At 45.8% G+C, this 20,683-nt stretch overlaps 1 protein-coding gene across 1 annotated transcript; it reads right to left on the reverse strand.

Moving 5' to 3' along the window:
• Window positions 1-4,731: 4,731 nt before the first annotated feature.
• On the reverse strand, window positions 4,732-19,843 carry EIF2B5 (eukaryotic translation initiation factor 2B, subunit 5 epsilon, 82kDa). Its single transcript, XM_010072845.1, has 15 exons — window positions 19,725-19,843; window positions 18,828-19,013; window positions 18,552-18,729; window positions 17,396-17,476; window positions 16,566-16,643; window positions 16,173-16,485; window positions 15,409-15,554; window positions 15,009-15,147; window positions 14,287-14,388; window positions 13,690-13,797; window positions 12,696-12,786; window positions 11,816-11,939; window positions 7,653-7,778; window positions 6,058-6,168; window positions 4,732-5,001 (listed from the first exon to the last, which is right to left on the reverse strand). The coding sequence occupies exons 1-15, from the start codon at window positions 19,835-19,837 to the stop codon at window positions 4,936-4,938; spliced, it is 1,962 nt and encodes a 653-aa protein (XP_010071147.1). The 5' UTR covers window positions 19,838-19,843; the 3' UTR covers window positions 4,732-4,935.
• Window positions 19,844-20,683: the final 840 nt, after the last annotated feature.

Genomic DNA, 20,683 nt, shown 5'->3' on the forward strand with positions numbered 1-20,683 from the left:
CCTCATCTCCTCTCTGGCCCTTTTTATATTTTTACTTTACATCCACATCCCCCCATTTACAGCCTAGCACCCCGAACACACCCACCTTCCTGGCACACACCCATGTACCCTTCCCCAGCTCCGGACCCCCGTTCAGCTTTCATCACCAATTGCCCCCACTGATGCTGCCCCATGCACATGGTCATGCCCGTGCCAGGTGTGTTCCTGCGTCCCGCAACCCCCGTTGCTTCCCATGCACATACCCCAGGCCTCCCCATCCATCCCCGCAGCCCTGGTCCTTTTTCCCCACACCTCCCAGCCTTCCCCACACTCCCCGTACAACTACGTCTCCCTCGAGTACAGCTTACGGAACAAGGCAGATCCTGCTCTGCCCCCTCCTCCTGTGTCCAGACCCCCTGAACTCCTCATTCTCCGTGTCTGGTGGCCACCCCACACAGGGACTCTGCTGCGCAAGAGGCAAACACTTCCTCTGGCCCCAGTTCCTCTTCAGCTGTGGCTTCCCTCCAAACCCCTTCTCACCATCCAACAACCATCCCTGATACTCAGGCACAGGACACCGCTGTGTCCCTTCAACTTTCCCAGCCTTGTTTCCTCACCAAGCAGACTCCCTCCTCTGCTCTTCACGAGCATCCTCCTTTCCACCCTCCGTGGCCTCTTCCACTGTGCACAAACCAGCTCCAGCAGCTCCAGGGCTCTGTGGTTTCTTCCCCGGACCCTATCGCTCTCTTACCTGCAGTCATCAGCACTGTGACCCCAGCCCCTAGGACTTGCCTCTGTGCCATGGCAGCCTGGAGTTGGGTGGCTTCTCCTCTGGACACCTCACCAGCACCCAAAGGTGACCGAGGGACCGTCCCCATCACCAGTTTCCTGGAGCCGTGGCCAAGAGCAAAACTGGGATGGACGGAGCTTGGGGAACACCCACCACCAGAAAGGGCGAGAGCTGCCTTGCGCCGTCCTGGATTAGAAGGCACAAATGCAGAGGAAGAACCACACCGTGGGCCTGCACAGGGCGTGAGACGAGATCACCAGCCCTCAGCACCGGACTCACCTGCTGCAGGAAGAACAGCCGGAGAGATCTTACAGGGAGCAGAGCCAAGCTCCTCGGGCTGGCGGGAGCTAAATAGCTTCCTCATGCGTGAGAGTCCTGTAGGCATTGCTAGCAATTATCTGGGCAGCACTGCTGGACTGGGTGAGGAGTCTGACATTGAATTAAAAAAAAAATTCAAGGGAAGACCTCAGGTAAGCAGAAGTTGTAAGAGGCATGAGGCTCTTCCATGTTTCCACATCAGCTCTTGGAAGATTCACTTCCTCATGCTCGGAGCTCTGTGGTAAAAGCCAGTGTGCCTGGAAAGACGAATCCAGGTCAGGAATGGAAAAGCTTCTTGTTGTGTCAACCCTGACAGAGCTAATCTTCAAGACTTTTTGTAATACCTCCCTGCCCCAAAAGCTGGACCCACGTGAAATAATTACAGTCTTCCCCCACCAGCGGCAGGGCTGCTCTCTTGCCCACCTCCCAGCACAGTTGTGGCTGCACCCTGGAGCCTCTATCGTATGCGTTCGACACCTTTGTTACCAAAAGGGCAATTTTCTGAAGTGTCAAGCTCCCAAGGGAGCACGTGCAGCCCGGAGGAGGGGAGCCACACACCCACGGAGGGCTAGTAGACGAAAGCTCATTGCTTCAGCTGCCTTTTCTTTTAAAACAGGCTGAAGGATTGAAGGGACTCAACCCATGGACTGATTTAACTGCTCACAGAGGTCTTGTGAAGTATGACTCACTCTAATGAATGGGAGTTAAGAACACAGAGCCAAAAGAATTAGCAGTAGGGGATTGTGCTGAGCACTCTAGGTCCACAAGGAAGAGTTTCTGAACATCCTGTTGGCTTAAATCTACCTTTAGACATTGCAGCATTGATAGCATTGTTTCTCCTTACAGAGCAAACAGGCTCCAGGCATCTTAGCGCTTCTCGGAACAGCCCAAAGCAGAGGTGGATGTATTTGAGTTCCATCACTTGCACCTTTAAGCAACACACATCTATTATCCTTTTCTAAAAGGCACACTATTGCTAACTGAAGCTAGGGGTTTGATACAGGAACAACAAGGGACATTGATCCATCCATCCATGTCAGATGAGTTGACTACTATGGCCTTGGAAAAAAAAAATAAATAGTACTTACTGCTTACATTGCTCAAAAAGATGGATAGCGACAATTGTGCAGTTAAGGTTGGTTGCTCTCAAACGCACTTCGTCTTCCAACCAAACATAAGTCTTGATTGAAAGCAATAAAAAGCATCAAGCCCGCCCTATACTTAAGCAATGCAATTAATGGTCCTTTAAAAAGTGTGCAGTTACCTGCCCGTCAGGACACTGCACCATGCCAGACTCCATCTTGGAGAGTATCAACTGTCATACTTTGACCGTCTCCTTTTTGCTGCTCTTATTCTCTTGGCACCTGTGAAACAACCCCACCGCACGCACCACCGAATCCAGAAGGATATTTGGCCATAGAGCAATATTCTCCTCCTGGATCTCAACCCCTGGGTAAGAAAGCAGCTCACAGCATGAAGAAGTTGGCTACTGAGGAGCAAAGGAGTAAAAATTTGGAAAAAACAAAAGTAGATTTTAACTTGGCACAAACAATCAAGAGCGTTTGGCAAAAAACTAGCCATTTATGGAACCACACATTAAACCTAATTTTTAAACCATCTTTACATAGTAAAAGGAAAAAAATACTTAACACTTCCAAGGAGATTTTTAAAATTACGAAGTCTTGAAGCTGGTTGGTAAAAGCTTTTACTAAGAGCTCTGTAGCTGTCCTTCCCCCTCTGCACCCGCTCTTACTCCCCAGCATCAGGAGGGCATGATACAGTACCTAACAGCCAACAGTCCCACTAATTCTCATCATGGCGAAGGAGAACAGGTTTCATAGGATTTAAGGTTCATCCATGCAACATACTCCTGTACAGAGCCAAAACTCACCCATTTCAGGATTCTAAATTCAGAAGTTTTAATAAACTGTCCTCTGCCTGTAAACAGTGAGGTCATGACTGAACATCTATACCAACTCAACAGTGTGCTGAATTCCTACCTTCCAATTATGTGCTTAAAATTTCTTGAGGAAAAAGTACTGATGAGTTATTTAGCGTACCTGTTACGCCCTGCTCAGCCACGTACCACAACTACAGACACGCAATTCAAAGTCAAACAAAGCAAACAAGCCAGTAACACCAGGATAGTTTTTATTTGCTCCCTGAATTAAATATTAGCAGATACAGAAAATTCAGATACCAACTATTTCCCCAACATTTACAAGACTGAGTTTGCCATGTCAGAAAACAAGCACGTTTATGCACAATCCTGGCAACTGATAGTGTGAGTGCACAAGATCGCCCTGCCTGAACATCACTTTTGAAGAGGCAGCATCCCTGGTCTCCAGCATCCAACGCTGTCCCCTCACTGACAATTGTGGCACCACAGAACAGCCAAGTAAATATCCTGAGTGGGCAGCTCCAGTGCATTTCCCTCCCACAAAGGATTTATTCCATGCTTCTCCTGAAGGGGCAGAGGCAAGGTCAGCACATCCAACAAATAACCCACCTATGAACACAAGCCGATTCTCGCTGTGCCTGTTTTGCTCTGTTCTTTGAGAGTAGGGAAGAGCACAGCAGAGTGACACTTCCAAGAAAGCTGTTCTTAAAGGCGTTATTGCTGCCACACATTGTCTGTGCTGGCAACAAAGTGCCAGAGGCACACTCGTTCCCTGCTGCACGCCGCGTTGCTCTGTGGCTGCTGAACTTTTACAGTGGTTTTGCAGCACTTTCCCTGCTGAGGAAGGGAAATTTTCAAATAAATAAAAGGACATGAAGTAAGCAAGCTTGTATAACTGAAATCATGTGGAAACACAAAGCACGTGCTGTTGAAGGAAATACCATTCGCTCCTTTCCACACTGGAGAAGAACTTAGGAACTTGCATCCTTCTTAAAGCAGCTGGTGCAGCCAGCGCCCTCAGAGCAAAACACAAGTGTAGTTAGTGCAGCAGGAGCCAGGGACCTCTGCTCCCTTTTTATAAAAAAATAAACAAACAGACACTTTTCTAAAACTTGTCTGCTAAGCCAGGGACACACAGAAGACAGCTCACATCTCAGATGTAGTGATCCACACAGCATTTCACTGGCCAGTGCATATCCACTATTAGCCAACCCCCGCAGGGGGAACTGAGCATGTATATCCCCTGTTCTACTGGAGGGGGAAACACATGGTCTTACCAACTCCACTGTGCAAAACCTTGTATTAGATCCTGGCACAGCAGATGGCAAGATATTTTCCCTTTTGGAAAGATCACAAAAGTGCCTTCTAGGCTGCAAAATGCCTTAGGCATCCTCAGACAACTGCATCTTCTCCAGGCACAGGAACTCCTGCATCCCTGTCCTGCACTCCAGACCCTAATACACATGCTCCTACTCGCCAACCTTGCCAGTATCTCTTCAGCAGTTCTCTTAGTTCCAGAAGCAACAATGACTCCAAATAACTCAGCTGTATGACTGTTCTTCCACAACCCCAATGGTTAGATTTATAAGGGCGTTGTATGCATTTGCATCTATTTGCAACCTTTGTATTAGTAACAAGAACCTCCCAAAAGATAGCTTATAGTTTATCATATCCAGGCTCCAGAGGGATTCTACGTGTCACCACCTCCTGCTTTTCCCTTACGGTTTTTACACTGGGCTGCAGCCATCCAACATAAGGTGCCACTGGGCAAGTGAGGGAGGGAGGGAAGTGGCAAAGTCGGGAACACACAACTTAGTGAATGATGGGATTGTCAGTCACTTCGATGTCAGGCCCCACATCTACACACCATGCACTGGCACCGATCTTGCCCTGCCCACTCGGCCCAGAAAGGCAGTGAGCGTGCCTCTTCTCATGCCAAGCCACCGTGTCAGTCTTGGTCGCCATCGGACGACTCTTCCTCTGCCTCCTCCAGCCACTGGATAAACTTCTGGAGCTGCAGAGAGAAGGAAATGTAATTGGGTAACAAGTGACATGCTGGGAACTGCTCAACAACTACACCATGCCAGTGAGCACCAGTATCATGTGCAAGAAAGAAAAACAGGCAGACTGAGGGAGAGAGAGACAAAAGTTTAGATGAAAAACAACTGGGATGCCACGGACAAACCCAGACTCATTAGATTCCTGAGGGAGATTCCTCCAGTCAGACAATCCTCGCAACACTCAGCAAAAAGACAAAAGTTTCAGAGTTTTCCAGAGCTTCAGGGAGAAGAGATGACAGCTGCACCTTAGCTAAGACATGTTAGGAAAACTCTGCTGGGAAAAAAGTTGAGAAATTGCTATAAAGAAGGCAGCTCGTTTTACCTTTTAATTGGGCTCGAATAAGCAGCTGAAAGCACTATTGACCTATACTAAGAGCTGACTTTGCAAAGGTTTTAAACAAAGTCGGAGTTCTTCAGAGATGGCTTTTTTCCCCTGCTCTTCTGTCAGATGCAGGGAGGAGGACTGGAACAGGGCTCAGCCAAACTGCAGCAGAAAGTTCTGCCTGATGGAGGGGGGAAGTTTATATGCTCCTTGTGATACAAGCCAAATGAAACCACTCCGTACAGCAAATGCTTAGAAATATATGCGAAGGGACTGGTGAGCCAGGAATGAAAGCTTCAAAGGAATTGCATGGGGCCAGCACACAGGGCATTGGCCTAAAGCCCATTTCAAATGGGTGTTGGCTTAGGGAAGCCGTGCTGCTACTCCAGAAAGTGCTGGCCTCGTGCTACAGAGAGCCCACTAAAAACAATCTCCCTTTCCTACCACCTCCATTCCTCATCCAAACAGGATGATTATGGCAGAACGCACAGAAATGTCTGTTCTGGAGAACAAAGTTGTGCTGCTTAGTGTTTAATGCACTGGTGCGTTACTGGCCTACCATGTAATGGCAGCTGCTCCACAGAAGGGGACAGTGGCACGGAACTCCACTCCAAGTTTCCTGCAGCAGCTGTTGTCTCTCTCTCTCTCCTTCTGCCCCCCACCCTCTTTAAACACCTTTGGGACTTACCCGCTGGTTTTTACGAAGCTGTTTTCCCTTGTCAGATGTGTCCCGCAAAGAGAACCAATTGAGAATTACATCTTCTTCCAGAATTTCCAGCTGGTAAAATGTCATCAACACCTGCATCGATTAGAAAAGAGCAACAGGGCTCTCTATAAACTCTTTTGGGACTAGCTCATGTCCAAGCACAAAGTTTGCACGTAATCTGTGTCTCCCAGATCCACCTTCAACAGAAGGCACTCAGTCTGAGTCATTTTGCTTTTACAGATAAAAATAACTGTGCTTCTCCTACCAAGCCTCATGGTCCTGACAGTTAGATGCTATGACACACAATGAGTCAAAGCTGAAGCCCCATCAGCTTCAGCTCTGCGGATGCAAGGCATGATTGAGAGCTGTGGGCAACAAAGGGTTCAAGACATTACTTTTCTTTTTAAAGCATCCCAAAACCCATCACAAAGCAGATCTAACAAGCAACTCTTATGCGGGCCCACAAACACACAACTGTGACGTGCAGAGAAAAGCAAGAATCTACCCAGTCCTCCCCCGGGCTCCATCCTCCTGCCAGTTTTCTCTTAAAAGTGCCTTATGGCAGGTGTCAAAGCAATTGGTCATTCATCAGCTCAAACTCCTGCCCAGTGCAGTGAGGGCAAGATGCAATCATGCTTTCTCAGGGTGCCTTTGTGCTGAGGCAGAGCAGGCACTTTGCAGTCAGTCTCCTTGCGGCAGAACACTGACAAAGCTGGCTGCCAACTCCAAATATAAAGTGTCACTTCAATTCCCAGCCTCTAGGGAAACCCAGGCCCCTAGAACAATGGACACATGCCAAACAATTGCTGTAATTCAAGGACATTTTGGCTCACCAAACCGAACGCTTTTGGCTCCAGTCCGTATTAAGTACTTTGCCATTAGTCAGAAGCACTGGTAGCAGAAATTAGGATTCCTCTTTCTTGAGGAACCAAGAGTTAAGCAGGCTCTACAAGAGCTCTTCCAAAAGCTTCCTGAGACACTGCTGTAGGAGACTTGCAAACCAAGTCAAATGCTCTCAGTGGGACAGGGCAAAAAGAGCACAGGGGCAAAATATTTGAGAAGGAGGGTGAGGAGGAATATACCAAAAACTCTCAGAAGCGGGGAGACAAGTAATAAACCACATTTTAGTTCCCCTTTATTTCTAGTCTCATACTGGCTCAGTCTTAGTAAGAAATCCCACCCTTACTCTCAGCCGTGCTTGTTTTGCACTCTGAAGTAGGTTAAACCATTTGGCAGCTGGATCCCAGGGACCATGTAGAGACAAATGAAGTAAAGCTCCTCCCAAAGCAAGCCTCTGGCCTCGCTTCTTCCAGCATCACACAACAAGGGCATCTAGGTTAGAAGCTGCAAAATAATATCTCCCTTCAGGCTGCACGCTGGTAATTAATACTCACCCTCAGCTGTGCTCCCTCAGAGGCACAGGCAGACTTTTTTTAAAAGCAATTGTTATGGATACCCTCTCCACTGAGACCCCGCAGTTCTCTCCTCTAAAGCAGACAGGCTGATGATGCAAACAGGATGCATTTCACTAAGAATCTAGCAAAAACAGGTTCTCAGAGCTGGGAGCGGATACTCACTTTAGCTATCGATGTGCAGAGACTATCATGTTCCAGGAAGAATTCCTCAATGGCAAATAAGGCATTCAAGTGATCTGATGCCCGTTTAATGTAGTTCTTAAACAACGGGGTCCAGTTCTTCAACAGCTGCAGGGGAAAAACACAGAAGAAGAGTTCCTGAGCTATGAGATGGATGTGTGCACTCAGCCCTGTTTCTCAGCTGTGTTGCACTACGAAACTGGACCCAGGGAAGCATTTAAGAGACAGTTCAGTTGACCACTTAATACATTTGCCCCATATTGTCCAAGAAACAGATGCAATTAAGTCTCACACGTGCAGACGGGACCTGGTTTTATCAAGCAGCTTTGAGAACATCCATTAGCTTTCTTGGTTTTGACTCTAGGTTATCACAGTAAATGTATTTAACAGTCTGGTACTCAAAGAAAATCACTTCAGACCAATAAGGAGAAGTATGTACATGCTACTCAAAACCTGCCCCACAGAGCAGCTGACATTTCATCGGAACTTTCCTTCAAAGCAGAAGAACAAATAAGAAAAAAAGAGAAAACAATAGTGCCAGGATAATTACCAGCTGAATAGAAACAGACGGTGCAAAATAGCCAACCCTAAAACAGGAAGGCAGTGGAGAAGTCCCTAAGCGCAAGTTACACATTTGCTGTGTGCCCACAGGCTTGCTTGGATTCTGGAGCCTGCTGCAGGGAATGGGTGGGAACAAGGGACAAAGGGCAAGAAGTTGTTACACCATTAGCTGATCTCGGTTCTCTCCTCCAAGGCTTATTTTTTATGAAGCCTTTAGTTTAATGATTTTTGTGCTGCCTCTTCAAACTTTATTTCTGGCTGAGTCCCCCCACAGCTCTTTCACTTGTACATATCTGGAAAACAAGCAGCAGAGAAAGTTCTGCAAAGCAGCACAGACTGAACTGAATCTGGGGTAGGAGGTAATAAAGATACAGCCCTGTCCGTAACAATTTTAAAAGGTATCAGAACTAGGATAGGATAGAAAAATTCCTCATTGGCCACATCATGACCAGACCATCCTACAAAAACCTTCTAAGAAATTAAATCAGAGTTCCACATCTCTTTTAAATGGCTTAATTCCACAGCAGGCATTGCAACTACATCCCTGGCATGCCCATACAGATACACTGCTTTTCCGTGCCTCTAACAGCGTCTTCTTACAGAACACATTTGGTCTGTTTTGAAGGGAAACAGGTAATTCACAGGGGCTTGGGGTGCGATGAAGAAGCTCCAAGTCACCTACACTCAGGGTTAATCGGCATTATTCTGTCCAGGACAATTGTTAACAGGCAGTAGCCCTGCCAAAGGGAGAGCTCCAGGACCCACAGCAGACCTAGAACCCAGGCTAGCATGGACTACCAAAGGTAGCCTGTGCTAGGAAATAGTGCTCAAGCCCTCCACAGTACCGCACTCCACCACCGCTTCAGACACATTTGCTATGCAACCACGCTGGAATTTGCATGTCTCTAGCAGAAACAAAGGGGATTAGTACAAACAAACTGATCTGTGTAGTAGTACATCGACCGGCTCAAGCAGTAACTGTAACAGCACAGAATGATCCTAATCTTCATGGTATCACAACAAAAAGCTGAGGGTTGCATGGCGTATTTCCAGAGAGTATTTTAGCCTTTAGCAAAATGCTTAATCCTAAACACTCTTCCCTCCTCTACAACCACCTCCTGCATCTTTATTATCCCTTGGATTTCTTCACCTCAAATGTAGTGAAGCTACTAGCAAGTTCCTTCCAGGCTAAGAAATGTTTTGTAATACCTTTCTGGTAACGCCTTTAAATCATAAGTGGGCACAATTCTAACCAGAAGCTGTTGAGTTTCTGAAAGCAAGTAATTTATAAAGAAAGCAGAGCTATAAACACTCACAATCCCAGGACTCAATCCAGTACGCCTATTGCTGGGAAAGGGAAAGAAGAAAAAATACACTGTCTCAGGTCAAGAACATGCCCTGTATTATAACTGGCGCTAATGGGGAAAGTAGGGCTCAGCCCCACAGACCCCCTAGCAAAAATAAGCCTATGAGCCTGTATGAGAGAGGATGTTTCAGGAGTTTCATGAAAATCTGAACTGGGGAATTTGATTGAATAAAAGACTGAAAAATGTGAAGAGATACCTGACAAAGAGACCTATCGACAACATCGTAACTACCCAGGCTTTGACTCTACCTAGGTAACTCCAGCAATCAAATTCCTCTGGCAGATTGATTCATTTTTCATTGGATCTGTCCAGTGATGCTGTATCAGAGACGTTTGTGACCCACTTTTCTTTTGCCAGAAGGACAGTCTCGACACCAGCTCTGTTTCACCCCTACCCCAGCACAGAACACCGTCATGAAGTATGTGCAAAGCACAAGGGACACAGCAGTAATTCCAGTAGAGAAAGCCAGCTCAACAATTCCACACACAGTAAAGACACCAAGGCACAAAACTGTCCCAGAGAAGGATTCTCTAAGACACTTCTTGGCTGTTCTTTCCAAAGGAGCATCTGGAGAAACTGGCTGCTGTGATGGTCAATTGGTTTGATACCTGGCTCTCTTTGATACATCTAAAGATAATTTAGTGTTTCATAAATGCACATGTCACACGATTCCCTGCCTAAGGAAACTCCACTTGTCCATGACACGGGGCATGGTCATCCCGAATATTACATTTCGATTATTGCTTCTCGCTAAAGGCGAGTTGATTTGCTGCCTCTGCTGTTAAACACGAGCATCAGCTTTCCTAGGATGAAATACGCAGGGACAAAGTTATCCAGAGGTAAGCCCTTCATGTCCTTCCATTGTCTTTAGCATCTGAGGGAGTTTGGGCAATTACACAAGATACTATGCATTTATATGGTATCCGTTATCCCAGACTAGAACCTCTTCTGCCTGGGTGCTGCAATGAAGTTCCCTGTCCTATTCATGCTAGATTAGGAGCCTAGTCTGGGAGACAGAAGGAGATGCCATATCCTAGCTGGAAAAAAACCCACATCCTACACAGCTACCAACTCCACACAACCTGTTGTCTAGATGTACTGCTTTGCACTTAGAGTCTAACACCTGCTCTAATGTTCTCTTCAGTTCTCCTCCTTCAGTTCTCTTTTTCCAGGACAGAACATCCTATTCAAGAAAACAATTTGGAAAAATTAACAAAAACAAGCAGAATTTAAACAGAGTGAACAGCAAAATCTCACTAAGTCATCTGATGTACAGATCAGTTCATACAGATGTTTCCTACAAAAGGTAATCTCCACATGTCCAGGAGATTAATTAAGTGCCATGCTTACACCTACATGCAGAAGAATTATTTTTCCACCCTTTCCAATCAATTGAAAGCATTTACTTCCTCAGAGAAAGGACGACGAGGATGTCTAGTTCCTCTCTAGCTCCATCTAAAAAAATTAAACTAATCCTTCCCAAACAGGTGTCAGACCCATTCATCCTGAAAGAGCCTCTTCATAACCTTTAGAGTTTGCAAACTCCAGTACACAAATAGGCTACAGCAAAGAGACCAAAACTCTACAACAGCTTCAGCCTGGATCAATAAAACCATTAAGAAAAGACTGCCTGCTTTTCTAAGCAGATCCTATCCTGTCTCCTTTAAGTCAGGAAATAGAAATCACTCTCACCCAACTATACAACCCCAGTCTCTTTAGAGACACAACAGAACTCTCTGTCTTTGCTCAAAGACAACAATATTGTACGTTTGCATTTGGCTGGAAAAAAATTGGCACCAGTTACAGTATGCAGAGAAGCAAGGCCTCGGATCCCACTGGGAAAGGAGCGTTCCCTGCTGCTCTAGGGACAGGGCTAATGATGGATTGGAACTGGGTCCCTGGAACATCTCTAACAGTCCCTCTCTTTTCTCTTCTACCAGTGATGCACTTCTACTATCACACACAGGAAACAGAAACAAGGTACTGAAGTAGAGCCCCCACACTCACAGTCTCAGCTGGGTTCTGTCCAGCAGGTACAACGGTTTCAGTTCACTTTTACTTCTAAAGAAGACAAAGAAGCTCATGAACTCAAGGAGTTCAAGTGGCTTCAGGCTTAACCAAAAAGGCTTCTCAGCCAGGAAGGACCTGGGGCATCCAGACAGACTCCTACACACTAGGAGACAAGCCCCAAGAAGAGTCAAATGGAGCTGCACTCACAGGAAGTAACGCTGAGAAATAGTTCTGGGAGTCCAGGTTCGCGTCCAGCTGCTGCAGTGGGAACTCCAGGATCACTTTACTGAGCACCTGCATCATCTCCTTCAGGCCAATGTTATACGCATACCTGCAAAGCAAAAGGCAAAAACCCACCAACATTGCACACTATCTGATCTCTGCAGACTGTGGCTCTTCAGAGATCCAACAGAAAATCTGATTTTCATCTTACAGATTTGTTTTGCTTGTTTGTTTGTTTTTCCAAATATTCAGGCAATAAAAGCACCTTGCATTGCATCAGGCCCTGCATAAGGCCACAGGTCCTGAAAATCTGCTCTCACAGCGGAACAAGCTGCTGCAGGGACACCACCCTCACATTTACTAGAGTGCTGTAGGAATACTGTTGCGCAAAAGAAGGGAAACAGGTTTGTATTTGAGAAATACCAGGTAAAAGGCAGTCTGATGATGTGTTCTAGACTTGCTGCTGTAAAAACAGAGTGGACAATCCCAGTCCACACCACAGCCCCAGCTGCAGGCAGCTGGTTGAATGTCGCAATGCACAGAGCAGCAGCCCCTGCATGAACTTCCATGCAGCCTGTGCCAAGAACTGGTTTGCTCTCTTTAGTCCACCGTTACTTAACAGCAATTCAATCTCCTGATACAGACTGGGGGCAGGAAAAGCCTAACCACTGAGGATGTTATAGATGCAGCTGGTGCTCTCCATCAACTCTCTGTCGTCATTCAGTCATGATCTCTCATCTGCATTTCTCACACTCTATACTGACAAAATGAATGTTTAAGAATCAAACATAGGTATTCACATGGTTTCTCCTCTTCTTTCTACATCTGCTGTCAAACCCAACTGTTCAGCATAAGGAACACTCACTTGAGGGAGTTGATTTCCAGGACCAGGTTGTCACAGGAAATGTTTTCTTCTTCGCCCCTCTGTAACGTACCCAGAACCTCATTCTGGAAAACTAATGAAAGAAAGGACAGGTAGTTAAGATAGGAAAGGGAAAAACAGAGATTCTTCAACTTTCATCACTGAAGAAACTATGCTTCCTCCTTAACAAGGGAGGCTTTCTGACACAGATGTCTGTTTGTTCTCCACAAGCTGGCACAAACCCACATCAACTGTACTTATAAATAGTGGAGTATAATTCAAATAAATGAGATGACCTGTTGCTAGATATCATTGATCTATCCGCACAAACCAGTACAAAGCTGTTTACCTCTTCAACCTTTTAGAGGAGAGTTTCTATTATACTTTCACAGTCTAGACTTTCCTATTAAGACAAACCTCATCTTCCCCTAACTGAAGATGTGAATTCAAATCTAAAATTTATTGGTTTAATTTCCTTTGGGGAGACATTTTAATGTGAAAAAGTTTTTTTTTCTTTCCAATTTGGCTTGAACTCCTTTCAAATGCAGGCAAGCTTAATAAAACAGAAAATCAAAACATATCTGCCAAAAGAGGCAGCTCTTAGAAGGTCATTTAATTCTCCAGTATGATTACAGCAGCAAGCTGTCCACACAGGGAAACTCTGCTGGACCTTCACACAATCTCTGAGTTTATGCAATGACACTGCCATTTAAACAGACAGCTCAGGGAGGTCACTTTCATGAAGGTGCAGCCATCAGAAGTGAGAAAGATGGAGGATCTTTGTTTAGCTTCTCAGCCTTGGTTGCCTTGGGTTAACAGAACAGCAATTAAGGGAATATTAAGGAACTCAGTAGCAAATGCAGGAAATTAGGTCAGTAATCAAGCATATTATAGACACCCACAAATTTTCCAATATATCTAAAGCAAGCAGCACAAATCTCACTCTCGCTGCATTATCTGCAGACTCACTATCCTTCTTAACAGCCCCGTCTCTCACCTTTGATGTCATCCAGCTGAGGGGATGCTGCCCGACTGTCTGGCTCCTCAGAGCCCATGCTCAGGTCGCTGTCTGACTCGCTCTCTTCCTCTGAATGCATAGTTGGGCCTGATGAAGAAGAGAAGATGCAGCATTCAGCACTCAAAAGCTGCAGCTGTCATATGCATGAGGAACCAGGTGTCCCAGGGAATTCCCAACCAAGTCATCAACTACCTGTCCTTGCAGGGAAGCTTCTCCTTACAGGTCTGATGATCAGACTTGCTGCAGAGAGAAGGCTACAGCTGGCACTAGGATAATGGCACTTTTTCCCTCTAAGGGAGGGCCTGGTATCCCATGGCACACCACTCACAGCACAGACAGCTGTGTGGGTTAGCATAAATCAAAGATTACATCTTCCACAGAGAACAACAAGAGAGAGAATCTGGTCCACCACCTGCTTTCACCTCTCACCTCCACACACATGTATGTTATCTGGAGCCAGTCTGCTGCCAAAGCCCAGGTCTTACTCTAGACACAATTATCAGCGTCACTCAGCCAGTTTCCCCATCACGGCTCTGTCAGTCCATCCCCGGCTGACTACACTAAACTCTTCCTCACCCCATAGGCTTTGTCTCTGCTCTTCTTCGTCTTCTTCATTCTTGTCATCTGCTTTCCAGAGGTAGCCTCTGCCCTCTGAGCCAACATCCTTTTTATTGTAACCTGAAAAAGAAACAGTGATTAGGAGGTAGATGTACTGGATCTGATTACAGGCAAACCTGAAATAGACTGGTATAACCTGCATACTACTGCCCCTAAATATCCTTCATCAAGAGGGAGCTGGGATTCCTGAAGACACGTATGGATTTCAGCTTTTATCTTCTCATTTGCCTTGACAAGTGACCAACTTACTCCTCCCTAGAGCAGCAACGTTCAGCTGACCATGTTTAGATCCCTCGACAAACCCAGACTGTGAGAAACAGTATTTCACAAGGACAAAGCCCTTGGACACAGTCCAGGTACAACGACATAAATCTTCCAACCTGCCTTGAACAGAACATCTCTTCCAACTTCAGCTTTTTGCCTCCTACTTAAGCAAAATGGAAAACAGCTGAGTCTCCAAAGATTTTAATACTGGGGTACTGAGGTATATCTTACTGTCAAACTTGAGTTGAATATCCATGCTTGCCCTACGGAAAACACGCCTGTTCCAAGCTAAATGCAGCGCTAAGCTCCAGCCAGGCACTGCAGAGTCTAGAATGGGGGAGGGAAAGACCCCAAAAGATCACGGAAGGCAAAGCCCTCTGCACAGCCTGAGTGCATGGAGCCAGAGACTCTCGTACCTTTCAGTTTCACTTTGCTCTCCTCCTTGTTCACTCCAGAATCATCACTGAACTGGTCATCATCCTCTTCCTCCTCATCTGGTGGGTGCAGAGAGATCACTGTGCCCTCAGAAAGAGTGATGCCAGGACCCACTACTACCTGCAAATATGTGCAAAACATCTTAATGAAGAAATAACCTAATCGCCCCCTTGCAGCTCCACCAGCAGGGACCAGAGCTGCTCCAGACAAGCTGTACACTAACTAGACAACATGCCAACCCTAGTGAAACAAAATGAAGAAAAAGGTGGGAGCAGTAGCACACCCCCCACCTCTGCAAAAAAGCATGGAGCAGCCCTGTATTCTGGCACGGTCTAGTAACCTGCCAAGAAAGGTAGCAGAACAGACATAAATACAGCTCACCTGAGAAGACAGGACACAGCGAGGCTTTAGCTTTACTTTCTCCTTCACTTCAGCTTCATCGCAGATAACACAGTGGCGGATCTCCACATTATCTCCTATGTGTACTCTGTCCCAGAGAAAAGCTCCGTCCAAAGTGACTTTATCACCTGTTATACATCACCAAGCACAAATATGCTGAGCAAGGCAGTTTGCTGCTCTCCTGCACTGCTGAGTCTACTAGAAAGCATCTTACTGAATCCAAATGCCCTTGGTGCATGATGGATGTCAGATGAAAGGTATGAATTGGCCTGAGAGGCCTACGGCCACTTCATACCCAAAGCTAAAAGACAAGTTTGTTCTCTAGAGAGACTTAACAAGTTGACTGCAACAAAAGACATCTTGGTATTGCACAAATGCAGCCAAATCACAAAAAAATATCCAGCTAAGACCAGAAAGAAAGCGTGCCAGGCAGCTCACAAAACCAGGGACAGATGTCCCTCAATTGCAGGATGTTGGTGGGTGATAACTCTAGATCAGTAAAGGTCATGCATTCTCTACTGCTGAAACAACTTATTTGCATGAAATGCCTTTCACCTTTCAGCATCATTATAGTACCCCAAATTTCCTCTGCCGGAAGAACAAGCTTTTTTCCTTTTTTCTCATTAGAAGTCAATCAATGCCCACCTATCATTTTCTCTCAGAACCAAATGCACTTTAAAAACTACATCCCAACAACCCGTGCCCTTGCCTGCCAAGGCCTGCATGTGCCCCATTCTCATACTCACCTATCCTACAGTTCTGCCCAATAACACTGTTTGTGATGAAGCAGTTGCTGCCGATGACCGTTCCCTGCCCAATGAGCACGTTCTCTTCCAGCACGCTGCCGTGGCCAAGGCTAACATCCACCCCTCGGTAAATGTTGTGTTTAGAATGGGTGTAACTCTGATTCTTGTCATCTGTGAAGTTCATCTCTGGAGTCAAAGGATAAACCCAGCGCCGGATGATGTCAGAGCATACAGCTTCATACATTAGCAGGTTACATATATGGGCACCGTACTCTTCTGTCGTTACGTGCATATGGATCTGGTTCCCCAGAACCTGGGGGACAGGCAGGAGTGTGTCAGAGGATGCTCTAATGCAAGGTAATAGGATCTCCCTTGCAACAACCCTCACCTTACCTCCTCATTCACCAATAGACCACGCACAAAGTCATCCCGTGTCTGGTAGTCAAAATTGTCTGTGAACAGCTCAGCCACCTGCCAGGAATAAAGTATAAGGAAATAATATAGTTAACAGAAAATGCTGCCAGGGAAGCCAGATAATTAATGCCTGTTCAGTGGTTCTCAGAGAGCAGAGTTATACAGTATAGAAAAGTGATGCTCTTGCCTTGAATAAAGCTTTGATTTCTTCTGATAGGAGTGTTGACCTTCCCATCTCCTCCTCCTAACGGAGACTATGAACAGATTGTGGTTTTCAGAAGGGGCAAAACATTGCTTTAGCATTTCCAACCAATCCACCCAGCCTCACTTTGTAGTTTCACTCCCGAAGGAAGGCTGCAGAGCAGCTTTTTCAGATGTGTAAGAGATCTAAGTTATTCCAAGCATCTGGAATAACTCTGAATGTTACCCTAACATGGCACCAGCTTGCAAGTACTGACACTTTTCCATAGACAGCCATCACCTCTGCTCCACAGACATTACTATACTCGAAGCAAGATCACTTACTGCCCAGTATAGTTTCCTCCTGTGCCAAATCAGTCTGTCCACTGGTGCACCCGATGTCTAGTTCTGCCTGGGCTTGAGCAGAGGATGCCAGATACAGACTGAGCTCTCCCAGTCTGCAAAGCAGTGCCACACGATCACTCAGGCTTTCAGCTCGATCACCGGGCACAACTCAGAGTTCTGGTTTCCAAACCCAGTACACTTGGGCCACAAGCACCCCCTGCGCATCAGCAGCCCAATGGAGCAACGCAGATTGAATTTTGGACCCTCAGAAGGGCAGCGCTCACCTGTGGAGAGCAGATGCTGATGTGACAATCCAGCAAGTCATGGCGCACCTCCACATTCTCAATGGAGTTCTGGAACAGACTCTGAGAGGAGAAAAAATTCAGATGAACTGAGTGCCTCACATAGTACCGAAGCCCAAAACCCTTCTATAAGCCGGGGGCAGTATTTACTGAACTATTAAAGTAGCTGAAGTTCTGAAGATCAGAGAAATCTATGATCTACACTGAGTCACAAGGTCAACAGGCACAGCCTGGCCACACACAGAGCTGCATGTCAGTCAACAGAGACTGCCCTTGTCCTTACACGGTGCAGCTCTCCAAGAAACAGCTTGTACTTCCAACAATCATTTTTCCTCCAGGAGGCTCCTTACTTTAGTCACTGGGAGCTACAAATGTACAAAGAACATGAATAGATCAAAATGCTTCATAGCTTTCATACCCTCTGTGGATTTTTACAGCTGTGGGGCTGTTTTTTGTTTGTTTCGGTTTTTCCTTTTTGGTTTCATACAGTGATTTGTGCTTTCATTTGAAGGTAAAAAACAATCTACTGGTTACTGATTTGGAGATGAAAATGCCATATAATCACAGTCTTAGTTCTGAGCTGAAAAAAGGTCCATCCATCTCACTGACGAAAGTGCGGCCGCAGACATTTACAGAGCATTTACTACACCATTACTAGAGCCCATAAACTTGTCAGGTGAACAGTACAGGCAGAGGTAATAGGAGGTGCTACCCCTTGCACCTGCTGTTATTCCACCCCCCCGTGCCAGGCTTGGTACTGCTTCAAAATGCTTTGTGTACGATACTGGTATATGCATCCCAGTTTGGGAACTCCTGCAACAGCACAAACCTCCCTTGTTTCACATGGAGAAAAGGAATCAAATAAATGCAAAAAACTGAATTGTGAGAATTACGTCTGCCCCATCTTCAAACTCTGAAATTAAGTCCCAAAGATGTGTGTCCCAGCACAATTTCACCAAGCCTCAAATAAAGGTTAAAAGGAAAAAAAAAACCAGTTTACCAAGTGTTACTTCCTATCTGCTCCTCCAAAAGAAGGAGCAAGCACAGATCCCCAGCCCTCACTCAAGAAGGACCCCCTCCCTGGGGTGGGCTGCTTCACTCCTGCAGCCCTTTCCCACCCATCAGGTTCCAGACGCACCATAGGAAAGCGGAAGCGTTTCAGCCCCTGGGTTCTCTGGTAGTGAAGGACACGGTTTGTGGCACTGTCCATAGCAATAACAATGTCATCCTCTTTACACCTGGCATGGTGACCAGGTGAGGACTCCTTGAATATCATTGTCATCACAGAAACATTCTTTTCCATCTTACGACGCAACCTGAAAAAGATGGCCAGAACTTTAAAATCACCCTTCAGAGAGTTAGAACACTCTAGTGTTGGCACACCAGGCAAGCGTACACTTCTTTCAACACCTACTTGTGCTCTTCCAGGGCTTTGGATATATTGAAATTGGACACCACATCTCCAGTGACGAGAATGAAGTCGGAACGAACAAGAGACTTGGCATCAACATCTCGTAGGACATCACCAAGGGAGCGGTACAGGTCAGAAGTCACAAAGCGCACCGTGTTGGGAGACGTGTGGCGGCACCACTTGGATTTTCTGGAAGGAGAAAAACATCAGGAAGGCATACAGAGGATATTCCTATATAGAATATACTAGGGCACAGTGTCCCAGTGCCTACCACATCTGTAAGTGAATGCAAGAAGAATCCTTTTATGATGAGCCCACTATTGATAGGCTGAAATGTGCTCATTTGCACACAGCAGATGAACTCAAGAGGGTTAGTCTTTGAGATCACAGCTTATGGAAACAGGAAACCTGACTCCACTGTGAGACAAGTTTCGACGAAGGATAAAGAAAAGTTACACACAACCCAAACTTTTTTCTCCTCGGAAAGCAGTACCTCAGGCAGGGAAAAGACTGCATGCTTCTCTTTAGCTTGCAAACCTGCAGCATGCAGAGGCAAAAGTGCTGAGTGTGCTGTTTCCATGGCATACCAAGACAGGGCACAACCCAGAGGGTAGTATGCTAATCTACATGGCTACCCAAAGGAAACTCCTGCTTTTAGGCAAGAAAAGTTAAATGCCATACAAACGCAGTCCCAAAACAGTCAACCCTTTTAATACACTGCACAACCATACTCCTTCACAGGAGGAATGGGGTTTTCTTGAGATGTGTTAGGAGACAACTGTTGAAAGGGAATGTCTTGCATGCAGTTTTCACCAGAAAGATCAGCGAGACCTTTGAGGCTTGCTGGAGGATAGAAGAATCCTTTCCATGACAAAGCTAAAAAGAAGAAGAGATTCTTACTGTAAATGTTCTTTTATCTCAGCTGACTTCCAACAGCAGAAAACAAAAGTTTCTTCCACTCCCGTTGCTGTTAGGAACTCCAAGGTATAGTCAATCATGGCCACGTTTGCCATAGGTAAAAGAGCCTAAAAATAAAAGGCACATAGATAGCTAAACAAACACTCTGTACCTCCACATCAGCAACAGTCCCTTCCAACTTGAGAACGTATCATCAGTGGCACCAGAAAAATAACACAAATAACTGCTCTACCTCCTTTTATCAAAAATGTTCAAAGTTGATCTAGACAGTGAGAACTAGTTTCTGATCTTCTACAGGGACAGATCCTCACTTCAGAGAAGAAGGCATAAAAGAAGTTAAGTTATCACACTCTTCAAGATGACTCAAGTAAATGAGAGGCTAAAAAAAAAAAATCCCAGAGTGCTAATTCCCTGACTCAGGCTTTAACTGCTACAAGAAAAACCTGTCAGGCATGGATGATGAAGCCACAGGAATACGAGTGTCCAGAATTAAAGAACGGGGAAAAAAAAAAACCCCAACCAAAAGTGCAGTGAGTATTCTCTTGAGATTCAAGCCACACTTTTAAACCAAGTTAGTGATTCACAACGGAGTGATCTCATACTACTCTTTAGTTCAATTTTTGGTGCTGTTTTGTTTCAGGCTGGAGCTCGCGTGTGTAATTATGGCCACCACAAACATTAAATCAGCAAACGAGGTAAGACAATTGTTCAGACCTAAATTCTCTGCAAGCGCTCTTTCCTTTAACATATGGCCTCCTGATCTGGATAACTGCAGTGCTTTCCCCATCCATTTTTCTGGCCGTATTCTTTTAGCCATTACTGCTGGCAAGGACAAAGATTTTCCCTCTTTCCTCTATGGGAAACAACCCTGCCCAAATCTGCTGCCTCTCCTGCACCAGGCACTGACGGAGAGCAAACAGCGCAGTTGCCTTGCCATATGG

This window comes from Pterocles gutturalis, unplaced genomic scaffold (assembly GCF_000699245.1).
Source record: "Pterocles gutturalis isolate BGI_N339 unplaced genomic scaffold, ASM69924v1 scaffold37437, whole genome shotgun sequence".
In the NCBI taxonomy this organism is placed as follows: domain Eukaryota; kingdom Metazoa; phylum Chordata; class Aves; order Pterocliformes; family Pteroclidae; genus Pterocles; species Pterocles gutturalis.